The 20,203-nt window shown below is 42.9% G+C and overlaps 1 protein-coding gene across 2 annotated transcripts in view; it reads left to right on the top strand.

Moving 5' to 3' along the window:
- Nucleotides 1-11,930, top strand: part of LOC137376331 (cell cycle control protein 50A-like) — a 60,679-nt gene extending 48,749 nt beyond the window's left edge. For both annotated transcript variants that reach the window (XM_068044656.1, XM_068044655.1), the window contains one exon: nt 10,155-11,930. In XM_068044656.1, the coding sequence (XP_067900757.1) occupies nt 10,155-10,348 (194 nt within the window). In that variant the 3' untranslated portion in view covers nt 10,349-11,930. The remainder of the gene's footprint in view (nt 1-10,154) is intronic.
- The last annotated feature ends 8,273 nt before the right edge of the window (nt 11,931-20,203 follow it).

Here is a 20,203-nt window from a genome sequence, read left to right as displayed (position 1 = left end):
AACTATAGGCCAGTTAGCTTAACATCTGTCTTGGGGAAAATGTTAGCTTTTATTAAAGACTTTATAGCAGGGCACTTAGGAAAAATTCAAGGTAATCAGAGTCAACATGGTTTTGTGAAAGGGAAACCAATTTATTGGAGTTCTTTGACGGATTTACATGTGCTGTGGATAAAGGGGAACCGGCGGATGTATCGTACTTAGATTTCCAGAAGGCATTTGATAAGGTACCACATCAAAGGTTATTGCAGAAAATGAAAGCTGATGGTGTAGGGGGTGACAGATTGGCATGGATAGATGATTGGCTAGCTAACAGGAAACAGAGTAGGCATAAATGGGTAATTTTCTGGTTGGCAGGATGTAACGAGTGGTGTGCCACAGGGATCTGTGCTGGGGCCTCAACTTTTTACAATTTATATAAATGACTTAGATGAAGGGACCGATGGTATGGTTGCTAAATTTGCTGATGACACAAAGATATTTTTTAATTTTTAATTTTAAAAATTAAACAAAGATATGTAGGAAAGTAACTTGTGAAGAGGACATAAGGAGGCTACAAAGGGATATAGATAGGTTAAGTGAGTGGGCAAAGACCTGGGTAATGGAGTATAATGTGGGAAATTGTCCACTTTAGCAGGAAGAATAAAAAAGCTTATTATCTAAATGGTGAGAGATTGCAGAGCTCTGAGATGCAGAGGGATCTGGGTGTCCTAGTGCATGAATTGCAAAAGGTTAGTATGCAGGTACAGCATGTAATTAGGAAAGCTAATAGAATGTTATCGATTATCGCGAGGGGAATTGAATACAAAAGTAGGGAGGTTATGCTTCAGCTATACAGGGCATTGGTGAGACCACATCTGGAGTACTGTGTACAGTACTGGTCTCCTTATTTAAAGAAGGATGTAAATACGTTGGAGGCAGTACAGAGAAGGCTTACTAGACTAATAACCTGGAATAAATAGGCTGTCTTATGAGGAAAGGTTGGACAGGCCAGCTTGTATTCGCTGCAATTTAGAAGAGTAAGAGACGACTTGATTAAAACATACAAGATCCTGAGGGGTCTTGGCAGGGTGGATGTGGATCTAGAGAATCTAGAACTAGGGGTTATTTAAAAATAAGGGGTTGCCCATTTAAGAGAGATGAGAATTTGTTTTCTCTGAGGGTCCCGAGTCTTTGGAATTCTCTTCCTCAAAAGGCGGTGGAAGCAGAGCCTTTGAATATTTTTAAGGTAGAGGTGGATAGATTCTTGATAAGCAAGGAAGTGGAAGGTTATCGAAGGTGGAAACGTGGAGTAATCAGTTCAGTCATGGGCTTATTGAATGGCGGAGCACACTCGAATTGCCGAGTGGCCTACTCCTGCTCCTAATTCGTATGTTCGTATATATGTTTGTATCTCAGATTTTCATCGATCCATTGGCAGCTGTGTCTTTTGCTGCCTAGGTCCTAAGCTCTGGAATTCCCTCCCTAAGCCTCTGTCTTTAAAACATCACATAAAACCTACTTTGACCAAGATGTCCTAATATCTTGTGTGGCTTGATGTCAAATTTTGACTGCCAATACTCCTGTGAAGCACTTTGGAATGCTTTACTGCACTAAAGGCACTATATAAATGCAAGTTGTTGCTTTTGCAAATGAATAAGTACAATGTTCTGCAATGCCGCAACAACTATTTTGTAAACTGAAATGCATGCTATGTTGTAATTGTCAACACAAATTAGGAGAGCTTTTGCTGAATTATATTTGTGAACTTTTGTTTTTATGAAATTCGTTTTTATGGGATATGAGCGTTGCTGGCTAAGCCACCATTTATTGCCCATCCGTAATTGCCCTTGAGAAGGTTAAAACTAGTAAACCCTGAATTTTGCTGCTGCAGGTGAGATCTGCACATTGCACTTGGTCAGTTTGCCATTTGAAAAAAAAGTTTTTATGGATAAAAGTTCTAGGACTGCCATCAAAATTTCAAAATATTCATGGAGAGCTATGAACATGACAAAGGAAATAGGAGCATGAGTAGGCTATTTGACCTCTCGAGCCTGCTTTGCCATTCAACTGGATCATGGTTGATCATGTAGCTCAATGCTGTATTCCTGCACTATGCCCATATCCCTTGATATTTTTAATATCTAGAAATCTATCGATCTCTGTCTTGAATATACTCAATAACTGAGCCTCCACAGCCCTCTGGGGCAGAGAATTTCAAAGATTCACCACCCTCTGAGTGAAGAAATTCCTCCTCCTCCTCAGTCCTAAATGGCCTACCTCTTATTCTGAGACTGTGTCCCCTGATTCTAGACCCCTCCCCCCACCCCAGCCAGGGGAAACTGCATTTACCCTGTCGAGCCTTGTAAGAATTTTGTATGCTTCAATGAAATCACTTCTCATTCCTCTAAACTCTAGAGAATATAGGCCCAGTCTCCTCAATCTCTCCTCATAGGACAATCTTTGGGACGTATGGCCTATATACCTATATCACACTGGCATTGAAATTCATATATCACATTACTCATTTGTGTGATAGGCAGAACGTGTTTTTAGCTTGACAGTAGCATCCTACTCGTGGCGAACACCATATGTGAAACAGCTAGCTTCACCTGTTGCTCAAATTTCTGGGATACATTACCCTTCCAGTGTAATCTGAGGTAAACTAGGCACTTTTCAGGGCCAAAAATTACACCTTTAGGCCCTTAAGTTCGCGAGATATACAGCATGAAATCGGGGTAGTCATTGTCATGCAGGATGCCTTTGATTCGCCCTATTTCGGCATCAAGCTTGCACGGTGAGCAAATGGCTCAGACCCTATTTATGAGGTTGCCGATAAGGCTGGCGGATCGTATCAAACATGTCCCTTCCACTGTTTGCAACGGGCAAGGTACAGGCTGTATCCAACCAGCCCGTACTTTGCAGAACTCAGAACACAGTGTCCAACATTAGATCTGATTCCGCGATCAGACAGCATTTGCTAAATAATCCTCCGTGTGCTAAGAATTACACAGACAACCAATTTAAGATTGGCAGTCGGGCTCACAGTGTAGCGCATTTGCGCATACTGGAAGCTACATATATTAATTTACAGGGCCCTGTTCTTTGCAGACAGAAAGAACACGTGGCGCCTGTTTCAGCTAAACAAAATAAGTGACAGCCATTCGCTGGTTTATTCCTCAGGGCAATGCCATGACCAATCAGAATCAAGCTGCCTGGTTTAAATTTCAAACAAAGTTTGGCAGTTAACTGTCAGTCACCATAAACTGGTGCATTCTCCATTGCAACGTCTCTACCAATCAGCAGTCTTCTCATACATTATAAATTTGTTGCTTTCCCTTACATTGGTATTTGTGCGAATTGTCCTGATGAATGCAAGATGAAAAGCTTCGACATGTCTCTATTTTCAGCAATACTCAAGTTCTATACTACTAAACGACTATTTAATGCTAATTTCTTTCAGTTTCTCGTTCTCGCTAGTTCCTAGTCTAGTATACCTGGCAGGCTTTTTGCATCTTCCTCCATGAAGGCAGACACAAACAAAGTATTTGTTTAGTTTGTCTTCCATTTCCTTATTTCCCCATTATAAATTCTCCTGTCTCTACCTGTAGTGGGCCCACATTTGTCTTTACTAATCTTTTCCTTTTTACATACATATAAAAGCCTTTATAGTCCATTTTTGTTTCTCGCTAGTTTACTTTTATATTATATTTTCTCTGTCAGTTTCTTGGTTCTCCTTTGAATTCTAAAATGCTCCCAATTGTCAGGCTTACACCTTTTTTGGCAACTTCATGAGCCTCTCCCTTTCATCTAATACAGTATTTAACTTCTCTTGTTAGCCATGGTTAGATCACCTTTCCTGCTGGGTTTTTGTGCCTCAAAGGAATGTAAATTTGTTGTAAACCACATATTAATTCTTTAAATACTAGCCATTGCCTGTCTACTGTCATACCTTTTAATGCAGTTTCCCAATCTACCACAGCCAATTTGCCCCTCATACCTTCATAGTTTCCTTTGTTTAGATTTAAGACCCAAGTTTTGGATTGAACGACATCACTTTCAAACTTAGAATTTTACACCATCATTCCTATTTCCCTAGATGCTCCTTTGCAACGAGATTATTAATTAGCAATTTCTCACTTCGCAATACTAGATCTAAAATAGCCTCCTTTTCTTTTCTGCCTATCCTTCCTAAATGTCAAATACCCTTGGACATTCAGTTCACTACTTTGGTCACCCTGCAGCCACATCTCCATAATGGCAATTAGATCATACCTGTTTACTTCCATTTGTGCCATCAATTCATCTATCTTGTTGCGAATGCTGTGTGCATTCAGATAGTGTTTTTAATTCTGTCATCTTATTTTCACAACCTCTAGCTTTATGTGCTCGCGCACTCTTCAGTTTATATGCTCTGTCCCTTCCTGCCACACTCAGATTATCAAGTTCCTTATTATTTCCTTGCTCTCTCTAATTTATCACATCGTCCCCTCACTTGATCCCTTGCCCCTACGATTTAGTTTAAAACTCTCCCTACTGCCCTAGTTATATGATTCGCCATAAAACTGGTCCCAGCACGGTTCAGGTGAAGACCGTCCCAATTGTACAGCTCCCACTTTCCCCAGTACTGGTGCCAGTGTCCCATCGATCGAAACCATTTTCTCCCATACCAATCTTTGATAAGGGTAGGCGGTGGCGTAGTGGTGTTATCACTGGACTAGTAACCCAGAGACCCAGGGTATTTCTCTGGGGACATGCGTTCGAATCCCACCACAGCAGAAGGTGGAATTTGAATTCAGTTAATAAATCTGGAATTAAAAAGCTATTTACGGCCATGAAACCATTGTCGATTGTTGTAAAAACCCATCTGGTTCACTAATGTCCTTTAGGGAAGGAAATCTGCTGTCCTTACCTGGTCTTGCCGAAAGGTGAATCCAGACCCACAGCAATGTGGTTAACTCTTACATGCCCTCTGAATTGGCCGAGCAAGCCACTCAGTTGTACCTAACCGCTACGAAGTCAATAAAAAGGAATGAAACCGGACGGACCACCCGACATCGACCTAGGCACCGGAAACGACAACGGCAAACCCAGCCCTGTTGACCCTGCAAAGTCCTCCTTGCCAACATCTGGGGGCTTGTGCCAAAGTTGGGAGAGCTGTCCCACAGACTAGTCAAGCAACAGCCTGACACAGTCATACTCACGGAATCATACCTTACAGACAATATCCCAGACACTGCCATCACCATCCCCGTGTATGTCCTGTCCCACCGGCAGGACAGACCCACCAGAGGTGATGGCACAGTGGTATACAGTAGGGAGGGAGTTGCCCTGGGAGTCCTCAACATCGACTCCGGACCCCATGAAGTCTCATGGCATCAGGTCAAACGTGGGCAAGGTAACCTCCTGCTGATTACCACCTACTGCCCTCCCTCAGCCCCCCAGCTGATGACTCAGTACTCCTCCATGTTGAACACCACTTGGAGGAAGCACTGAGGGTGGCAAGGGCACAAAATGTACTCTGGGTGGGGGACTTCAATGTCCATCACAAGAGTGGCTCGGTAGCACCACTACTGACCGAGCTGGCCGAGTCCTAAAAGACATAGCTACTAGACTGGGTCTGCGGCTGGTGGTGGGGGAACCAACACGAGGGAAAAACATAGTTGACCTCGTCCTCACCAATCTGCCTGCTGCAGATGCTTCTGTCCATGACTGTATTGGTAGGAGTGACCACCACATAGTCCTTGTGGAGACGAAGTCCCGCCTTCACGTTGAGGATACCGTCCATCGTGTTGTGTGGCACTATCACCGTGCTAAATGGGATAGATTTCGAACAGATCTGGCAATGCAAAACTGGGCATTCATGAGGCGCTGTAGGCCATCAGCAGCAGCAGTATTGTATGCAGCCACAATCTGTAACCTCATGGCCCGGAATATCCCCCACTCGACCATTACCATCAAGCCAGGAGACCATCCCTGGTTCAATGAAGAGTGCAGGAGGGCATGCCAGGAGCAGCATCAGGCAAACCTCAAAATGAGGTGTCAACCTGGTGAAGCTACAGCACAGGACTATCTGCATGCCAGACTGCGTAAGCAGCATGTGATAGACAGAGCTAAGCAATCCCACAACCAATGGATCAGATCTAAGCTCTGCAGTCCTGCCACATCCAGCTGTGAATGGTGGTGGACAATTAAACAACTAACTGGAGGAGGTGGCTCCACAAATATCCCCATCTTCAATGATGGGGGAGCCCAGCACATTAGTGCGAAAGATAAGCCTGAAGCATTTGCAACAATCTTCAGCCAGAAGTGCCGAGTTGATGATCCATCTCGGCCTCCTCCTGAAGTCCCCAGCATCACAGATGCCAGACTTCAGCCAATTCGATTCACTCCGCGTGATATCAAGAAACGACTGAAGGCACTGGATACTGCAAAAGCTATGGGCCCTGACGATACTCCGGCAATAGTACTGAAGACCTGTGCTCCAGAGCTTGCCGCGACCCTGGCCAAGCTGTTCCAGTACAGCTACAACACTGGCATCTACCCTGCAATGTGGAAAATTGCCCAGGTATGTCCTGTACACAAAAAGCAGGACAAGTCCAACCCAGCCAATTACCGCCTTATCAGCCTACTCTCAATCATCAGTAAAGTGATGGAAGGTGTCATCAACTGTGCCATCAAGTGGCACTTGCTTAGCAATAACCTGCTCAGTGACGCTCAGTTTGGGTTCCGCCAGGGCCACTCAGCTCCTGACCTCATTACAGCCTTGGTTCAAACATGGACAAAAGAGCTGAACTCGAGGTGAGAGTGACTGCCCTTGACATCAAGGCAGCATTTGACCGAGTATGGCATCAAGGAGCCCTAGCAAAACTGAGGTCAATGGGAATCGGGGAAAACCCTCCGCTGGCTGGAGTCAGACCTAGCGCAAAGGAAGATGGTTGTGGTTATTGAAGGTCAATCATCTGAGCTCCAGGACATCACTGCAGGTGTTCCTCAGGGTAGTGTCCTAGGCCCAACCATCTTCAGCTGCTTCATCAATGACCTTCCTTCAATCATAAGGTCAGAAGTGGGGATGTTCGCTGATGATTACACAATGTTCAGCACCATTCGTTACTCCTCAGATACTGAAGCAGTCCGTGTAGAAATGCAGCAAGACCTGGACAATATCCAGACTTGGGCTGATAAGTGGCAAGTTATATTTGCGCCACACAAGTGCCAGGCAATGACCATCTCCAACAAGAGAGAATCTAACCATCTCCCCTTGACATTCAACAGCATTACCATCGCTGAATCCCCCACTATCAACATCCTAGGGGCTACCATTGACCAGAAACTGAACTGGAGTAGCCATATAAATACCGTGGCTACAAGAGCAGGTCAGAGGCTAGGAATCCTGAGGCAAGTAACTCACCTCCTGACTCCCCAAAGCCTGTCCACCATCTACAAGGCACAAGACAGGAGTGTGACGGAATACTCCCCACTTGCCTGGATGGGTGCAGCTCCAACAACACTCCAGAAGCTCGACACCATCCAGGACAAAGCAGCCCACTTGATTGGCACCCCATGTACAAACATTCACTCCCTCCACCACCGACGCACGGTGGCAGCAGTGTGTACCATCTACGAGATGCACTGCAGCAATGCACCAAGGTTCCTTAGACATCACCTTCCAAACCCGCGACCTCTACCAACTAGAAGGACAAGGGCAGCAAATACATGGGAATACCGCCACCTACAAGTTCCCCTCCAAGTCACACACCATCCTGACTTGGAACTATATCGCCGTTCCTTCACTGTCGCTGGGTCAAAATCCTGGAACTCCCTTCCTAACAGCACTGTGGGTATACCTACCCCAAATGGACTGCAGCGGTTCAAGAAGGCAGCTCACCACCACCTTCTCGAGGGCAATTAGGGATGGACAATAAATGCTGGCTTGGTCAGCGTCGTCCACATCCCATGAATGAATCAAAAAAAAAACACGCATTTAACTCCAATCTTATTTACCCTACTCCCAGTTTGCTCATGGCTCAGGTAATAATCCAGAGATTATCACCTTTGAGCTGCTGCTTTTAAATTTAGCCACTAGCTACTCATACTCTCTAAGCAGAACCTCTTTCCTAGTCCTACCTATATTGTTGGTCCCTACTTGGCCCATGACCACTGGATCCTCCCCGTCCCACTGCGAGTTCCTCTCCAGTCCCCAGCAGATGTCTCAAATCCTGGCCTTGGACAGGCAACACAGCCTTCTGGATTCTTGCTGTCAGCTGTAGAGAACTGTGTCTATCCCTCTGACTATACTGTCCTCTACTACCACTACATTCCTTTTCCCCTTCCCTGATGTGTCGCAGTGTCTGCGGCTCGGCCTCCAACTCAATTAATCTAAGCCAAAGTTCCTCCAGCTGCAGACACTGACTACAGATGTATTTGCCTTAGATCACTCGGGTGTCCACAAGTTCCACATCCTGCAGCCACCGCATAACCTGTTCTGCCATCTCTACGGCATTTAATTCATTAATTATTTTACTGAATAAATTTAATTAATGTCTCTACTCCTGCTTGTGCTTATATTATTTCAGTAAATGTTCTACTTGCCCCGATTTGAATGTCCCCAGTTAAGATGAGTAGGAAATACTCACCAGCCAATCTAATAAGCTTTGCTACTATTGGTAAACATTCTTTCTTTTGGGCCTCCTTATCTCGAGAGACAATGGATACGCGCCTGGAGGTGGTCAGTGGTTGGTAAACATTACTACTACTAATAAACCCTAAAATTAAAAAATTACCCAGGTTTTGAAAGATAAATGAGAAAAGTACTCACCAACCAATCAACTACCCATTTTCCTGTGATGTCGCACTTTGATTTTTCTCGATGTGGTCGATCTGCTCTGGAGCCGCAGACTGGACTGGACAGGATAGCTCTTTTAGGCGCTGCGGTCTGTCTCCAGGTCCTCCTCCTCTCCCGCTCTTTTAGGTGTTACTGTTTGTCTCCGGCTCCTCCTCTCTCCCGCTCTTTTAGGTACTGCTGTCTGTCTCCAGCTCCTCCTCCCGCTCATTTGAACGATTGTTTTTGAATAGTAAAACGAGAATGTTTTCTCTGATAGTTTGTTACCTACTTACATGGGTTGGTTAGGGCAGAGACCAGGGTCCTCAGGCAGCAGCTGCCCAGATTTTTTTGTGGGGCGAAGAGGAACACTATAAAAATAATTTCAGACCTACAGCCAAAGAAGCACTGCAAAAGTATCACCCATGAGACTTATTGGAGCATGCACATTGCACACTGTTCCAGTCCCAGTTCTGGTCAAAAATGGCAGATTGAGCCAGGCACTTTGGGCACCCGACGGTATTTCCCTTTCAAAACGATGCTAGCCACATCTGTTGGTTTTAACAGCATATTTGATAATTTTGAGGCCATCTCTGCTCCATTAACACCAGGTGTAACAAATTTAGCATAAATCCATTGAGTGTTTTTTTTCAGATGAGGATCTTTTGCAGTTTTTTGCTACTACAGAAATAGTGCATAACGTGAGGATACTTTTTCCTCTGCAGATTAAAACGCCTTGGAATCTTCAAATGTGTTTTCGCAGAGGAAAATGAGAAAACTGCTGTTCAATATAATACTAGTTATTGGTATCTTTGCTGGGCTGCAAACTGGAAATAATAAATTAAGATTTGACTAACATTTGAAACTTCTTCCTTTATGCTAACCATTTTATTGAACAGCATAAATTCAGTGAACCTTTCTGGAGTAGCAGGGAGAGGTTAGTGACAAAGGAATGGAAAAACCTTGAAGATGTGTATCTTCCTTTGAGTTAAATTAAAGTTTTGCTCACTGCAACTGAAGTGTTATAAGAAGATATTTCCACAACCTGCGCTTGTATAAAATGCACACTTTTCCCAACCTGAAAAGAAGCTTGTGCACTTGTGGAGAATGTTACCGTTTAGGTGTAAGATTACGATATTGGTGGCAGCTTTATAAAGCATGATTACAGTTCACAAATGGTACAATATTTTGGTCCAAGAGGGATTTTCAGTGTTCAAAAGGTAAGCTGAACACAAGTTTGTTTACATTAGTAGCATTAAGAGAACTTTTTAAAAATGAAGTCAGTAAATAAACCAGTGTCCAAGGAGTGAATGTTTCAAGTTAAATAATATCCATAGTTTTCCTATACTATGTTCAGATTACCCAGTGCGCAGCTTTGATGGGCGAAAAAGAATGATCTTGAGCACCATTTCTTGGATGGGAGGAAAGAATCCCTTCCTGGGGATCGCTTACATCACTGTTGGCTCCATCTGCTTCTTTCTGGGAGTCGTACTACTGATCATCCACCACAAATATGGGAACCGCAACACCAGTGCGGACATTCCTAATTAGTAGTGTCTTTGCAACAGACTAACTGCATGTGCAACCATCCAGGGTTCCTGATATGTGATGAAGCTTTAGGAAACTCTTGAGGCTTCTCCAGTTATTGTACGTGAAGTGAGATTTGACTGTGTTTTCAGCGTGTTGTCTGTATCTGATTGATGTCTTCCCAAATATGCTAAGAATCTTTGATTTGCCGATGAAACAATGTAGTGCAGAAATGCTTGATCACTTTTTACAACCTATGCTAATGGCTATAAATTTTAAATTCTGTGCATATGAATGTTGATATTCTTGAAGGTATAAATCACTTTAAATACTTCTTGAGCAAAGGTAAAATTAAATGCACTCTTGCTTTTACTTGCCACCCAGAAATTAAATATCAGTGGCCTCTGCAAGTTTAGCTAAGGATCCAAGGAGACCCACATGTCATTTCCTGTGCATATGACGAGTATTTCCCCCCCCTGCATTAACAAACTGTGGCCAGTTCAGATTATTGCTTAGTAAGACACATCAATGGTCAATTGCATATATAATGGACAATATGTCTTTCTTTTAGTTCCCATGGAGAATTGATTTGCCTCTTCCTGGCAAAGTTAGCTGCAATTATTTTGTTTATTGTCCTTATCCAATGCATTTGCATTACACTGAAAAATAAGTAACTAGTTGGAAATTGAAGTTTTGCAGGGGGTGGTGGTCTGACATGGAATCAAGTTAATATTCCAATGCAAATTAATACAGAACATAACTTTTATGCTATAAAGCAGCTTCAAATTATGCTCATATTCCAAAGTCCAATACCCAATATTCTTGTAACACCTGTTCTAGACCAACCAACCTGTCTGCAGTTCGTGTACCAACTAAGAGTAGATGTATTTCAGCAGGTAGATGAAAGCTTTCTGTTGAAATGGGAGTAAATGTGAGTTTAACCTACTGAAGTACATTTTTAGCAGTTGTAACTCTTGCAGTCTGTGTTAAATTCCCTTATATTTGACTATTACAAAGTGATGGGGAAATGAGTTTATATATTTCCTTTATCGGAGGGGAATTGACAGCCATTTATTGGCGGGACTTTGGTAGCCAATTGTAAGTTTTGCCCGTTGTAATTTATTGATATGTGTATGATATTACTGGTATGAAAATAAATGTCTGGCGTAAGTACTTCAATATTGTTTTGCTTTGTGCTGGGGATTTATCTTGTGTAGGTGTTGGGGAGGGGAGTTTTAGTTTCTTTTCTTGAAGAATTGGTAAAACAATCTCCTTTCCAGCTCCTCCTTTTTGATATGTTGTGCAGCATTCTACTCGATAGGTTGGAATGTAAAAGTATTTTTTTGTAGGAGTTGGGGATGAATATGACGTGCTAAAGAATGCCCAACCGCAGCACAAATCAGCCATGCAATGTTGGTTTTTAGGTACTGCCCCAGCTACTGTTGAAAAAATGGATGTGTAATAAGAATGTAATTAAAGTTTATTTATCACACTTTGGAAATAAGTGTATTTTTAAATTGTAATTTGTTTCTAAAGCCTGTTAAAGCTTGTCTTGGTCTGTTGCCGGTTTTATTAAAAGATCTTTTAAGATGATGTACACACTTAATCTTTGACAGGGCTTTTTTTAAAAAACCTTACTATTTGTTTTATTGATTTCTGCCAGAATATAGAAAATAGTAGATTACAGGTGTTTGAATTAAAATTTTCTCAACATTTAATCTGTATTTCAATACATAGAGTTGATGAACTGGCTTTCATTGTTTAAGTAATCCTTTTTGAAATTAATCAGCTTGTTGTTTAAGTGCTCATGACCTGTTCAACCTGATTGCTTTAAAGTTGTTAGAAACCCTCAATCCAGCAATCAAGTACTATGCAGCAGCACCCTTATCAAGCATGCAAAATGCTTGTATATAAATATATTTCATGAGGTGTTATAAACAATGGTGTTACAGTAAGATACAACTGTATTTCCATTTCATACTGGACTTGCATTTGTCCAGTCATGCCAGTACAGTAATAGTGTAAAGTCAGGGCCCCTCTTTGCGCTTCAATATTTCTTACCAAAATTTTGCTGAATTACTTTCTAAAAAAAAAAGTAATGTACATAAGTGCGCAGTTGTGGGTAAATGGAAATCCTATGTTATGGTTTGAAGTACAATTCTCCCGAAGGCTTAGTTTTCTAAGATGGTGGGTAGCTGAGCCATACAGGCAGCAAGGTCCAAACTGAATCCCTCAGTCAATGCTTTATTGGCTGATCTCAACTAGGATAGTTCTAGGATGGTATGAATTGACTCCAGCACCCTTGAGTTAGGGAGGGGAAAAATTTGGCATCTTCCATACATGATTGTAATGTAATGACTCCTGCTAGGAGCATGCATGTGTGAATGTTTAGTAAGGACAGAAGTGCAGTTGGGTGTGATCGATTAGCAGCTTTGATAATCATATCTAGGCTTATGTTCAAAATGCAGGCCATGAGAGCCTTTCACCTTGCCCACGGTCCCCCCTCTTGAGTGCTTTCAGCTTTGAGTATTTCTATTTTCTGGGCTTGGAGGGTGAGTAAAGGGTGCTTCCTGATAGGATTTAGACAAGCAACGAGGAAGGCTTACAACAGTGAGTTTAAAAGCCTTTACTAGTGAACCGGCTTTAGGAGTTTATTTTATTTATTTAGAGATACAGCACTGAAACAGGCCCTTCGCCCGAGTCTGTGCCGACCAAGAACCACCCATTTATACTAACCCTACAGTAATCCCATATTCCCTACCACCTACCTACACTAGGGGCAATGTACAACAGCCAATTTACCCATCACCTGCAAGTCTTTGGCTGTGGGAGGAGCACCCGGCGAAAACCACGCGGTCACAGGGAGAACTTGCAAACTCTGCACAGGCAGTACCCAGAATCGAACCCGGGTCCCTGGAGCTGTGAGACTGCAGTGCTAACCACTGCGCAGTTGTAAGACTTGAGGCTCAAGTTTCCTAACATATGGATAACAGTGGCTTTATTTGTGAAAGACACCAAGGCAAAAGCACCAGACATAGATGAAGAGGCAAAGTGAACATTGGGAATGAGTAATTGCGAGAGCAGCAACTGCGGAACTGACCAGGAAGTGAGAAGCAGAATATTAGATTTTTGTAGGTTAGGGGGAAAAAATTGAATATAGCAAAATCTATCATCTGCAAAGTGAGTGCCTTTCCTAAAGAATATGATGCTATTATGTTCATGGACAGTCATTTCAACAGACAGTATTATGGAAAGTGCTATCTGATATACTGCTTTGACAAGTAATGCTGGGGAAAAAATTCTGTCTTCACCCTCATGCCCAAATCAAAACTAGATTCCTGTTGACTGCTGATCAAGTAAAAATTTTTAAAGTTCCAATTTGAAGGGAAACAGTATTTTGCAACTGTCCATAACATTTCAGTAACTGCAGTCATCAAATTCAGATATAAAAACAGAAAATGATGGAAATATTCAGGTCAGGCAGCATCTGTGGAGAAAGAAACAGAGTTAACGTTTCGGGTCAAAGATCTTCCATCAGATTTCCAGCAGCCGCAGTTTTTGCTTTTGCATCAGATTCAGATGGTTGCCTTTTGAGATGCAAACCTGCATCAGAGTAAGTTCTAAAATGGGTAACTTCATCAGCCGGAATCAGTTCCTGTTTCACATCTGGGATCCTTGATATAAAATGTACAGAGCCAGAGTGAGATGAGAGAAAAGAATGTCTTTTCTCCCCCACAATATAGACCTACACTTGGCTGAAATGAAGCAGCTGTAAAACCAACATTGGCACGCTTTTCCAGTGGATCCTGAGAAAGATGAATAAATAGTTTAAGAATATATTCCCTTATCTCAGTAACCTCCTAGTGAAATTGTCTGGCTTAACTAAATTTCTTTAGCAGTTACGGACAGACTGTCTTTGAAGGTCCTAGATAAATTTACTGATTTGAAAAAGACTAGTTGATAAATACTGAAAAATTGAGAGCTGGGACCAAGCTGAATATTGACTGTTAAATTCAAAATGAGCTGCCAAACACAATTGAATAAATCATGCACAATCTTTGTATTTAAAAATTGAATGGCTTGGCCTCCTTAGAAACTTATTTTCAGACAAACGAACTATTGCAACAAAACGTAACTGAAAAAAATTTACTTGAATAATCTTCTGTGATTGGAGCAGTTTCTTTAATCCCTTATGTACTGAGACAGAATTGATGAATCCAATACAGTTATAAATCTTACACAAAAATGCATCATTTCAGTCACTTACACTCCTACTCAAGTCCTGTGCACTCTACTTACTAATTTGTAAGTATAAAATAAATTACTTTAAAAATTCTGGTTAAACCCCTAAAGATCTTGTTTTTGTGGTGAACTCAAACTGCACTGGGTAATGCTATGAAATCTGTACAGTCTTACTCTATATGGAAAGTGCAAGTTATCAAAGAACATATTGAAGGTGAAGCCTCTTTTCAGAAGCTATTGATGTAGCTATCAGGAAACTGACTATTTGAGTTCTTATGCCAGATAAAATGAAAATCTTGCCAAAGAAAAATCCACAATGCAAGTAAACAACATTGAAAATGTCCTTTTCATTTCAATTTTTTTGACAGAGGATTATGAAAAAGAACTTTCTTCCTTAGAACATGGATGGCTAGCTTTACTGCCAGGGAGAGGTTTGCCTGCTGCCCCGACTTCACACTGACCTTTTTGACCATGTTCCCATAAAAAGGGTTAGGAAAGAGCATTTTAAATGCTGCGTTTAAAAGCAAGTTTTTAAAAAGGAGCTCTGAAATTATGATAACGAACCAGCTTTGAGGTTTCTCTGTAGACTGTAAATAATCAAATTGTTAGCTTGTCTCAGTATTTGATAAATATCTGTAATCCTATGTTGGAAGTCACTAGTCACTCAGCTGGGGTCTGTCAGATCTTTCCCGTCTGGCTATGAATAGTGAGAGACAAAACACACAAACTTACATTGGTGGGTAGTCAAGTTTTTGAAAAGAATGTTGTGAAGCAATCAGGTAGCAAAAGTTGGAACTCGGTTTGGAGTAGTCCAAAATTATCTCATTGAAGTACAACCACCCACTGATATTAGGAACTAAAGCATGTCTTTTATTTTGTATTACTGTGCAAAGATATGTTGTACTGATCGAATTGAGAGAGACTGAGCATACCTGAAAACATTTGGATATCCAGTTAAGATGGTGAAGCTGTTGGTTCCTATCTACCCAAGAATAACAAAGCACATGGTCTGGGACAGTCCTGGAGATCTGGTAAGGCGGCCAGACTTAAAGAAAGTTTTTTCCTCAAGTACTGAACTGACCAGAATCAATGAACGTGCACATCACAAAAGTTATGTTTAGCCCACTAAGTTGGACATTAAGATGCTTTGCTATTTTCTGGGCCTGTTCTCCTTGGAAAAGCCAAGATTAAGAGGAGATTTAATATAGGTGTTCAAAATCTTGACTGGTCAGGACAGAGTAGATAGGATAAAACTGTTCCCTTTGGTTGAAGGATTCAGAACGAGAGAACACCGATTTAAGATGTTTGACGAAAGAGTCAGAGATGACGAGGAAAATCCTTTTTACGCAGCGAGTAGTTAGGATTTGGAGTAAAAACAAGAAATGCTGGAAATACTCAGCAGATCTGGCAGCATCTGTGGAGACAGAAGCAGAGTTAACGTTTCAGGTCAGTGACCCTTCTTCAGAACTAGCAGATATTAGAAATGTGAAAGGTTTTAAGCAAGTAAAGCGGGGGTGGGGCAAGAGATAACAAAGGAGGTGTAGATAGGACAAGGTCACAGAGAATAACTGACCAGAAGGTCTTGGAGCAAAGCCAAACAATATGTTAATGGTGTGTTGAAAGACAAAGCATTAGTACAGATAGGGTGTTAACAGACTGAAAACTGAACAGCCACAAGTACAAACATGAAAAAAAACAGTGGGTAGGCAAACTGATCAACCTAAGATAAAATAGAATAAACACAAAAAAATATAAAAATGAAAATGAAATGGGGGGCCTGTCATACTCTGAAATTATTGAACTCAATATTCAGTCCGGCAGGCTGTAGTGTGCCTAATCGGTAAATGAGATGCTGTTCCTTGAGCTGGAAATCTTTTATCAACTTTGCTTCTAATTTCCACCCTTCTCTCACCTTTACATGGTCCTTCTCCGACACTTCCCTTCCCTTCCTCAACTTCTCTGTCTCCATCTCTGGGGATAGGCTGTCTACTAATATCCATTATAAGCCACCGACTCCCACAGCTACCTCCTGTAAGGACTCCATTCCATTCTCCCAGTTTCTGCGTCTCCAACGCATCTGCTCTGATGACATGACAGCGCTTCTGATATATCTTCCTTTTTCCTCGACCGAGGATTCCCTGCCACTGTGGTTGACAGGGCCCTCAACCGTGTCCGGCCCATTTCCCGCACCTCTACCCTCACCCCTTCCCATCCCTCCCAGAACCGTGACAGGGTTCCCCTTGTCCTCACTTTTCACCCTATCAGCCTCCATATCCAAAAGGATCATCCTCCGCCATTTCCGCCACCTCCAGCATGATGCCACTACCAAATGCATCTTCCCCTCCCTTCCCCTCCACGACACCCTAGTCCACTGTTCATTACTCCCACCACCTCTTCCCCTGCAATCGCAGGAGGTGTAATACCTGCCCATTTACCTCCTTTCTCGTCACTATCCCAGGCCCCAAACACTCCTTTCAGGTGAAGCAGCGATTTACTTGGACTTCATTCAATGTAGTATACTGTATTCGCTGCTCACAATGTGGTCTCCTCTACATTGGGGAGACTAAACGCAGACTGGGTGACCGCTTTGCGGAACACCTCTGCTCAGTCCGAAAGCATGACCCCGAGCTTCCGGTTGCTTGCCATTTCAACACTCCCCCCTGCTCTCTTGCTCACATCTCTGTCCTGGGATTGCTGCAGTGTTCCAGTGAACATCAACACAAGCTCGAGGAAAACGGCTCAGCCGCCCAGGCCAATCAAGGCCCTTAAGTGGCCAATTAACTGCCACTTAAGGGTTTCCTCCCACCACCGCAGCCGGAAGGCAAAGGCCCCAAGAACCCCGCCTGGTAAAACAAGGCGGCCTTCTTGTGGACAGGGGGGGTGGTGCCCTCCTGATCAGGCACCCTGTGCTCCATGGACAGCCACCCCTGAAGCCCCAACTGTCCCTAACACAAAACATTCTCCCCATTCCCCAACCGATCCCCCCCCCCCCACTTGCCTCAGCAGGGCCCAGCCGATTGTCCCTGGCGAGGCCCCAAAAACTTACCTGACTTCTGGGGCCATCCTTACTCTTGCTGGATGTAGTCCCAGCAGTGGGCACTGCTCCCAGCAGCTCCATTAGGCAGGACCTCCTGCCTCAAGGAGGTGGAAGTCCTGCCCAAGACCAATTAAGGGCCTGGGGAGTGAAAAATCCTGGCGTGACTCCCCAGGCCCGGTTGGGGCGGGCTCGCCACTGACTTTTTGGCTGGTGGGTGGAATTCCAGTCTATGGTTTGAAAACAATCCAATTTGACTGACAAAATACTGTAAACTCCAACTGTATTGCTATAGCCATAGAAAATGAACTTGAATAACAATTATTGGTCACATTATCTAGAATAGTGTTGATATTTGCCATATACCCAACTTCGTAAGCATTTTAAAAAAATCTAAATTAAACAAAAAATCCAAGAAATAACTTGATTACCTTTATAGTGGACTTTGGCTGCATGCTTGTAATGTTTTTGTCAATGCAATTCAAAAATAATTAAGAGCAAAATACTGTGGATACTGAAAGTCTGAAATGGGAACAGAAAGTGCGGAAATACTCAGCAGGTCTGGCAGCATCTGTGGAGAGAGAAGCAGAGTTAACGTTTTAGGTGTGCGATCCTTCATCAGAACTGGCAAAAGTTAGAAATGTAATGGTCTTTGAGCAAGTGAGGCGGGGTGGGGGGAAGGGGTAAGTAGAACAAGAAGGAAGGACTGTGATAGGACAGAGGGGGGAAAGGTTAAATGAGAGATGTCAGGGAACAGAATGCAAATGGAATGCTAAATAATTGTAGCAAAAGACAAAGCGCGAGTCCAGAGAGAGTGCTAATGGCAGAATAAATGAACAGGTCTGTACGAAAGCAAAAACATGAAAAATAAGTTTAGGACTATCATATGGTTAAAAAATAAATAAAATTTAAAAAGAATATATATATATATATTCTTTTTAAATTTTATATATATATATATTAAAATAAAACAATAGAAATAAAAGATAATGGGGCTCATGGTCTGAAATTATCGAACTCAATATTGAGTCCAGAAGGCTGTAGAGTGCCAGATTGGAAGTTGAGGTGCTGTTCCCTCGAGCTTGCATTGATCTTCACTGGAACACTGCAGCAGGCCGAGGAATGTCATTTCTCCCTTGATACAAAAATTTAAAGGATTTCTAATTTTCTTTTAAAAGTTTAATATTTTAACTTCAATCTTAATCCATTCATCATTTATTTCACTATCTGAAATATTTAAAATTGAAGGAAGGGCTTTTCCTGATTTACGCTGAGAATACTTCAACATGATTGGCTGCTTACCATGGTTGCTGACAGCGTTGTTGCTGACGCCTGAAGATCCCCTTGACTTGGCATCAGATATAAACTGCTGTCAGGAAATGGGAAAAACCATATTACAGTGCTCGCTAGATCTTTGTGGGCAGCTTTCTTCAAGGTCAGTGGTGAAAGTGTTGCTTTGCCGCTGACTGCAAAATCTATTGCAATATAATAGCTCAGATTTTGCAATTTGTGGCAAAGGAATGGTATTCGCTGTTTAGTACGCTGGCAGCTGCCTACAGATTTTTGAGAGCTCTTGATTGTTGCTATCACTGCGGGCTGAATTTTCACATTGGTGGGAAACAGAAGTCGAGTTGTTTCTGGGTCCTGAAACTGCCCTTGGCCGGGGGACAGGAAGTAGAAATAAACTCTCAATTTTTGCTGGAGCAACCACCTAATTGGAGTTGAGTTCAGTGCCAGTTAGAGGCTGCAAGGGCGGGAGTGGAGGCAGGCCAGATGAATTGCTTGCTAGATTTAATCTCCCCACGGCAGCAATTACTGTGGCTGCCGTGTGAATCTTGAGGAAGCAAGCAGAAGAGTTTCTGTGAGCTTTAGATTGGACTGCAGTGTCCAATGATGTCAATGGAAAGCCTGGCACCCAGGGCAGGGCAGCCCAGCCCACCAGATTTTTAGATAATGACCTGGAGGTGATACTTGACGCCATGAGGGACAGGAGGGAGGTCCTCTTCCCAGAGGGTGACAAGAGGAGGCTACCCACCCAGACTAAACAGCCCTGGGTTCAGATAGCTGCCATTGTCAGCAGCAGAAGTGTATTCAGTGCCGTAAAAGGTTCAATGACCTCATTCGCTCTGGTAAAGTGAGTGCAACCCCCACCCCTCAGGAAAGGCCTCTGGGCTCTCAGCCTCCAGCAGACAAACTACCTGAGGACCCTCAGGGTTATGCTGCTCCTGAACATGGACCCTCATAGCCATAGTGCTGCTGAGGAACTGTCACCACTGAAGCATGCAGCTTCTAATGGATAGGGGCAAATGCCATTGGCCATAGAGGACAGCAGTGCCTTATCTCACTCTATTTTGTCCTTGCAGGAGAAGCAGTCACCTAATGCCCAGGAAAGGGCGATGGCAGGCGGAGAGGTACAATACTACCAGAGGATAATGCCAATGGATGACCGAGCAATGGAGATTGCCAGGATCCTGGAAGAGAAGGAAATCAGCCCCAGCGAGATGGGAACTCATGGTGCAGATTGTGATTACAGAGGGGGATGCACTTACTGGGGAGCGCAGTGTACGCCACTCCATCTGGTAGCAGGCCGAGCACTGAGTTGT

Source organism: Heterodontus francisci, chromosome 13, assembly GCF_036365525.1.
Source record: "Heterodontus francisci isolate sHetFra1 chromosome 13, sHetFra1.hap1, whole genome shotgun sequence".
NCBI classification, from domain to species: Eukaryota; Metazoa; Chordata; class Chondrichthyes; order Heterodontiformes; family Heterodontidae; genus Heterodontus; species Heterodontus francisci.
The sequence above is the reverse complement of the archived record's forward strand: the minus strand, read 5'-3'. Positions and strand labels throughout refer to the sequence as shown.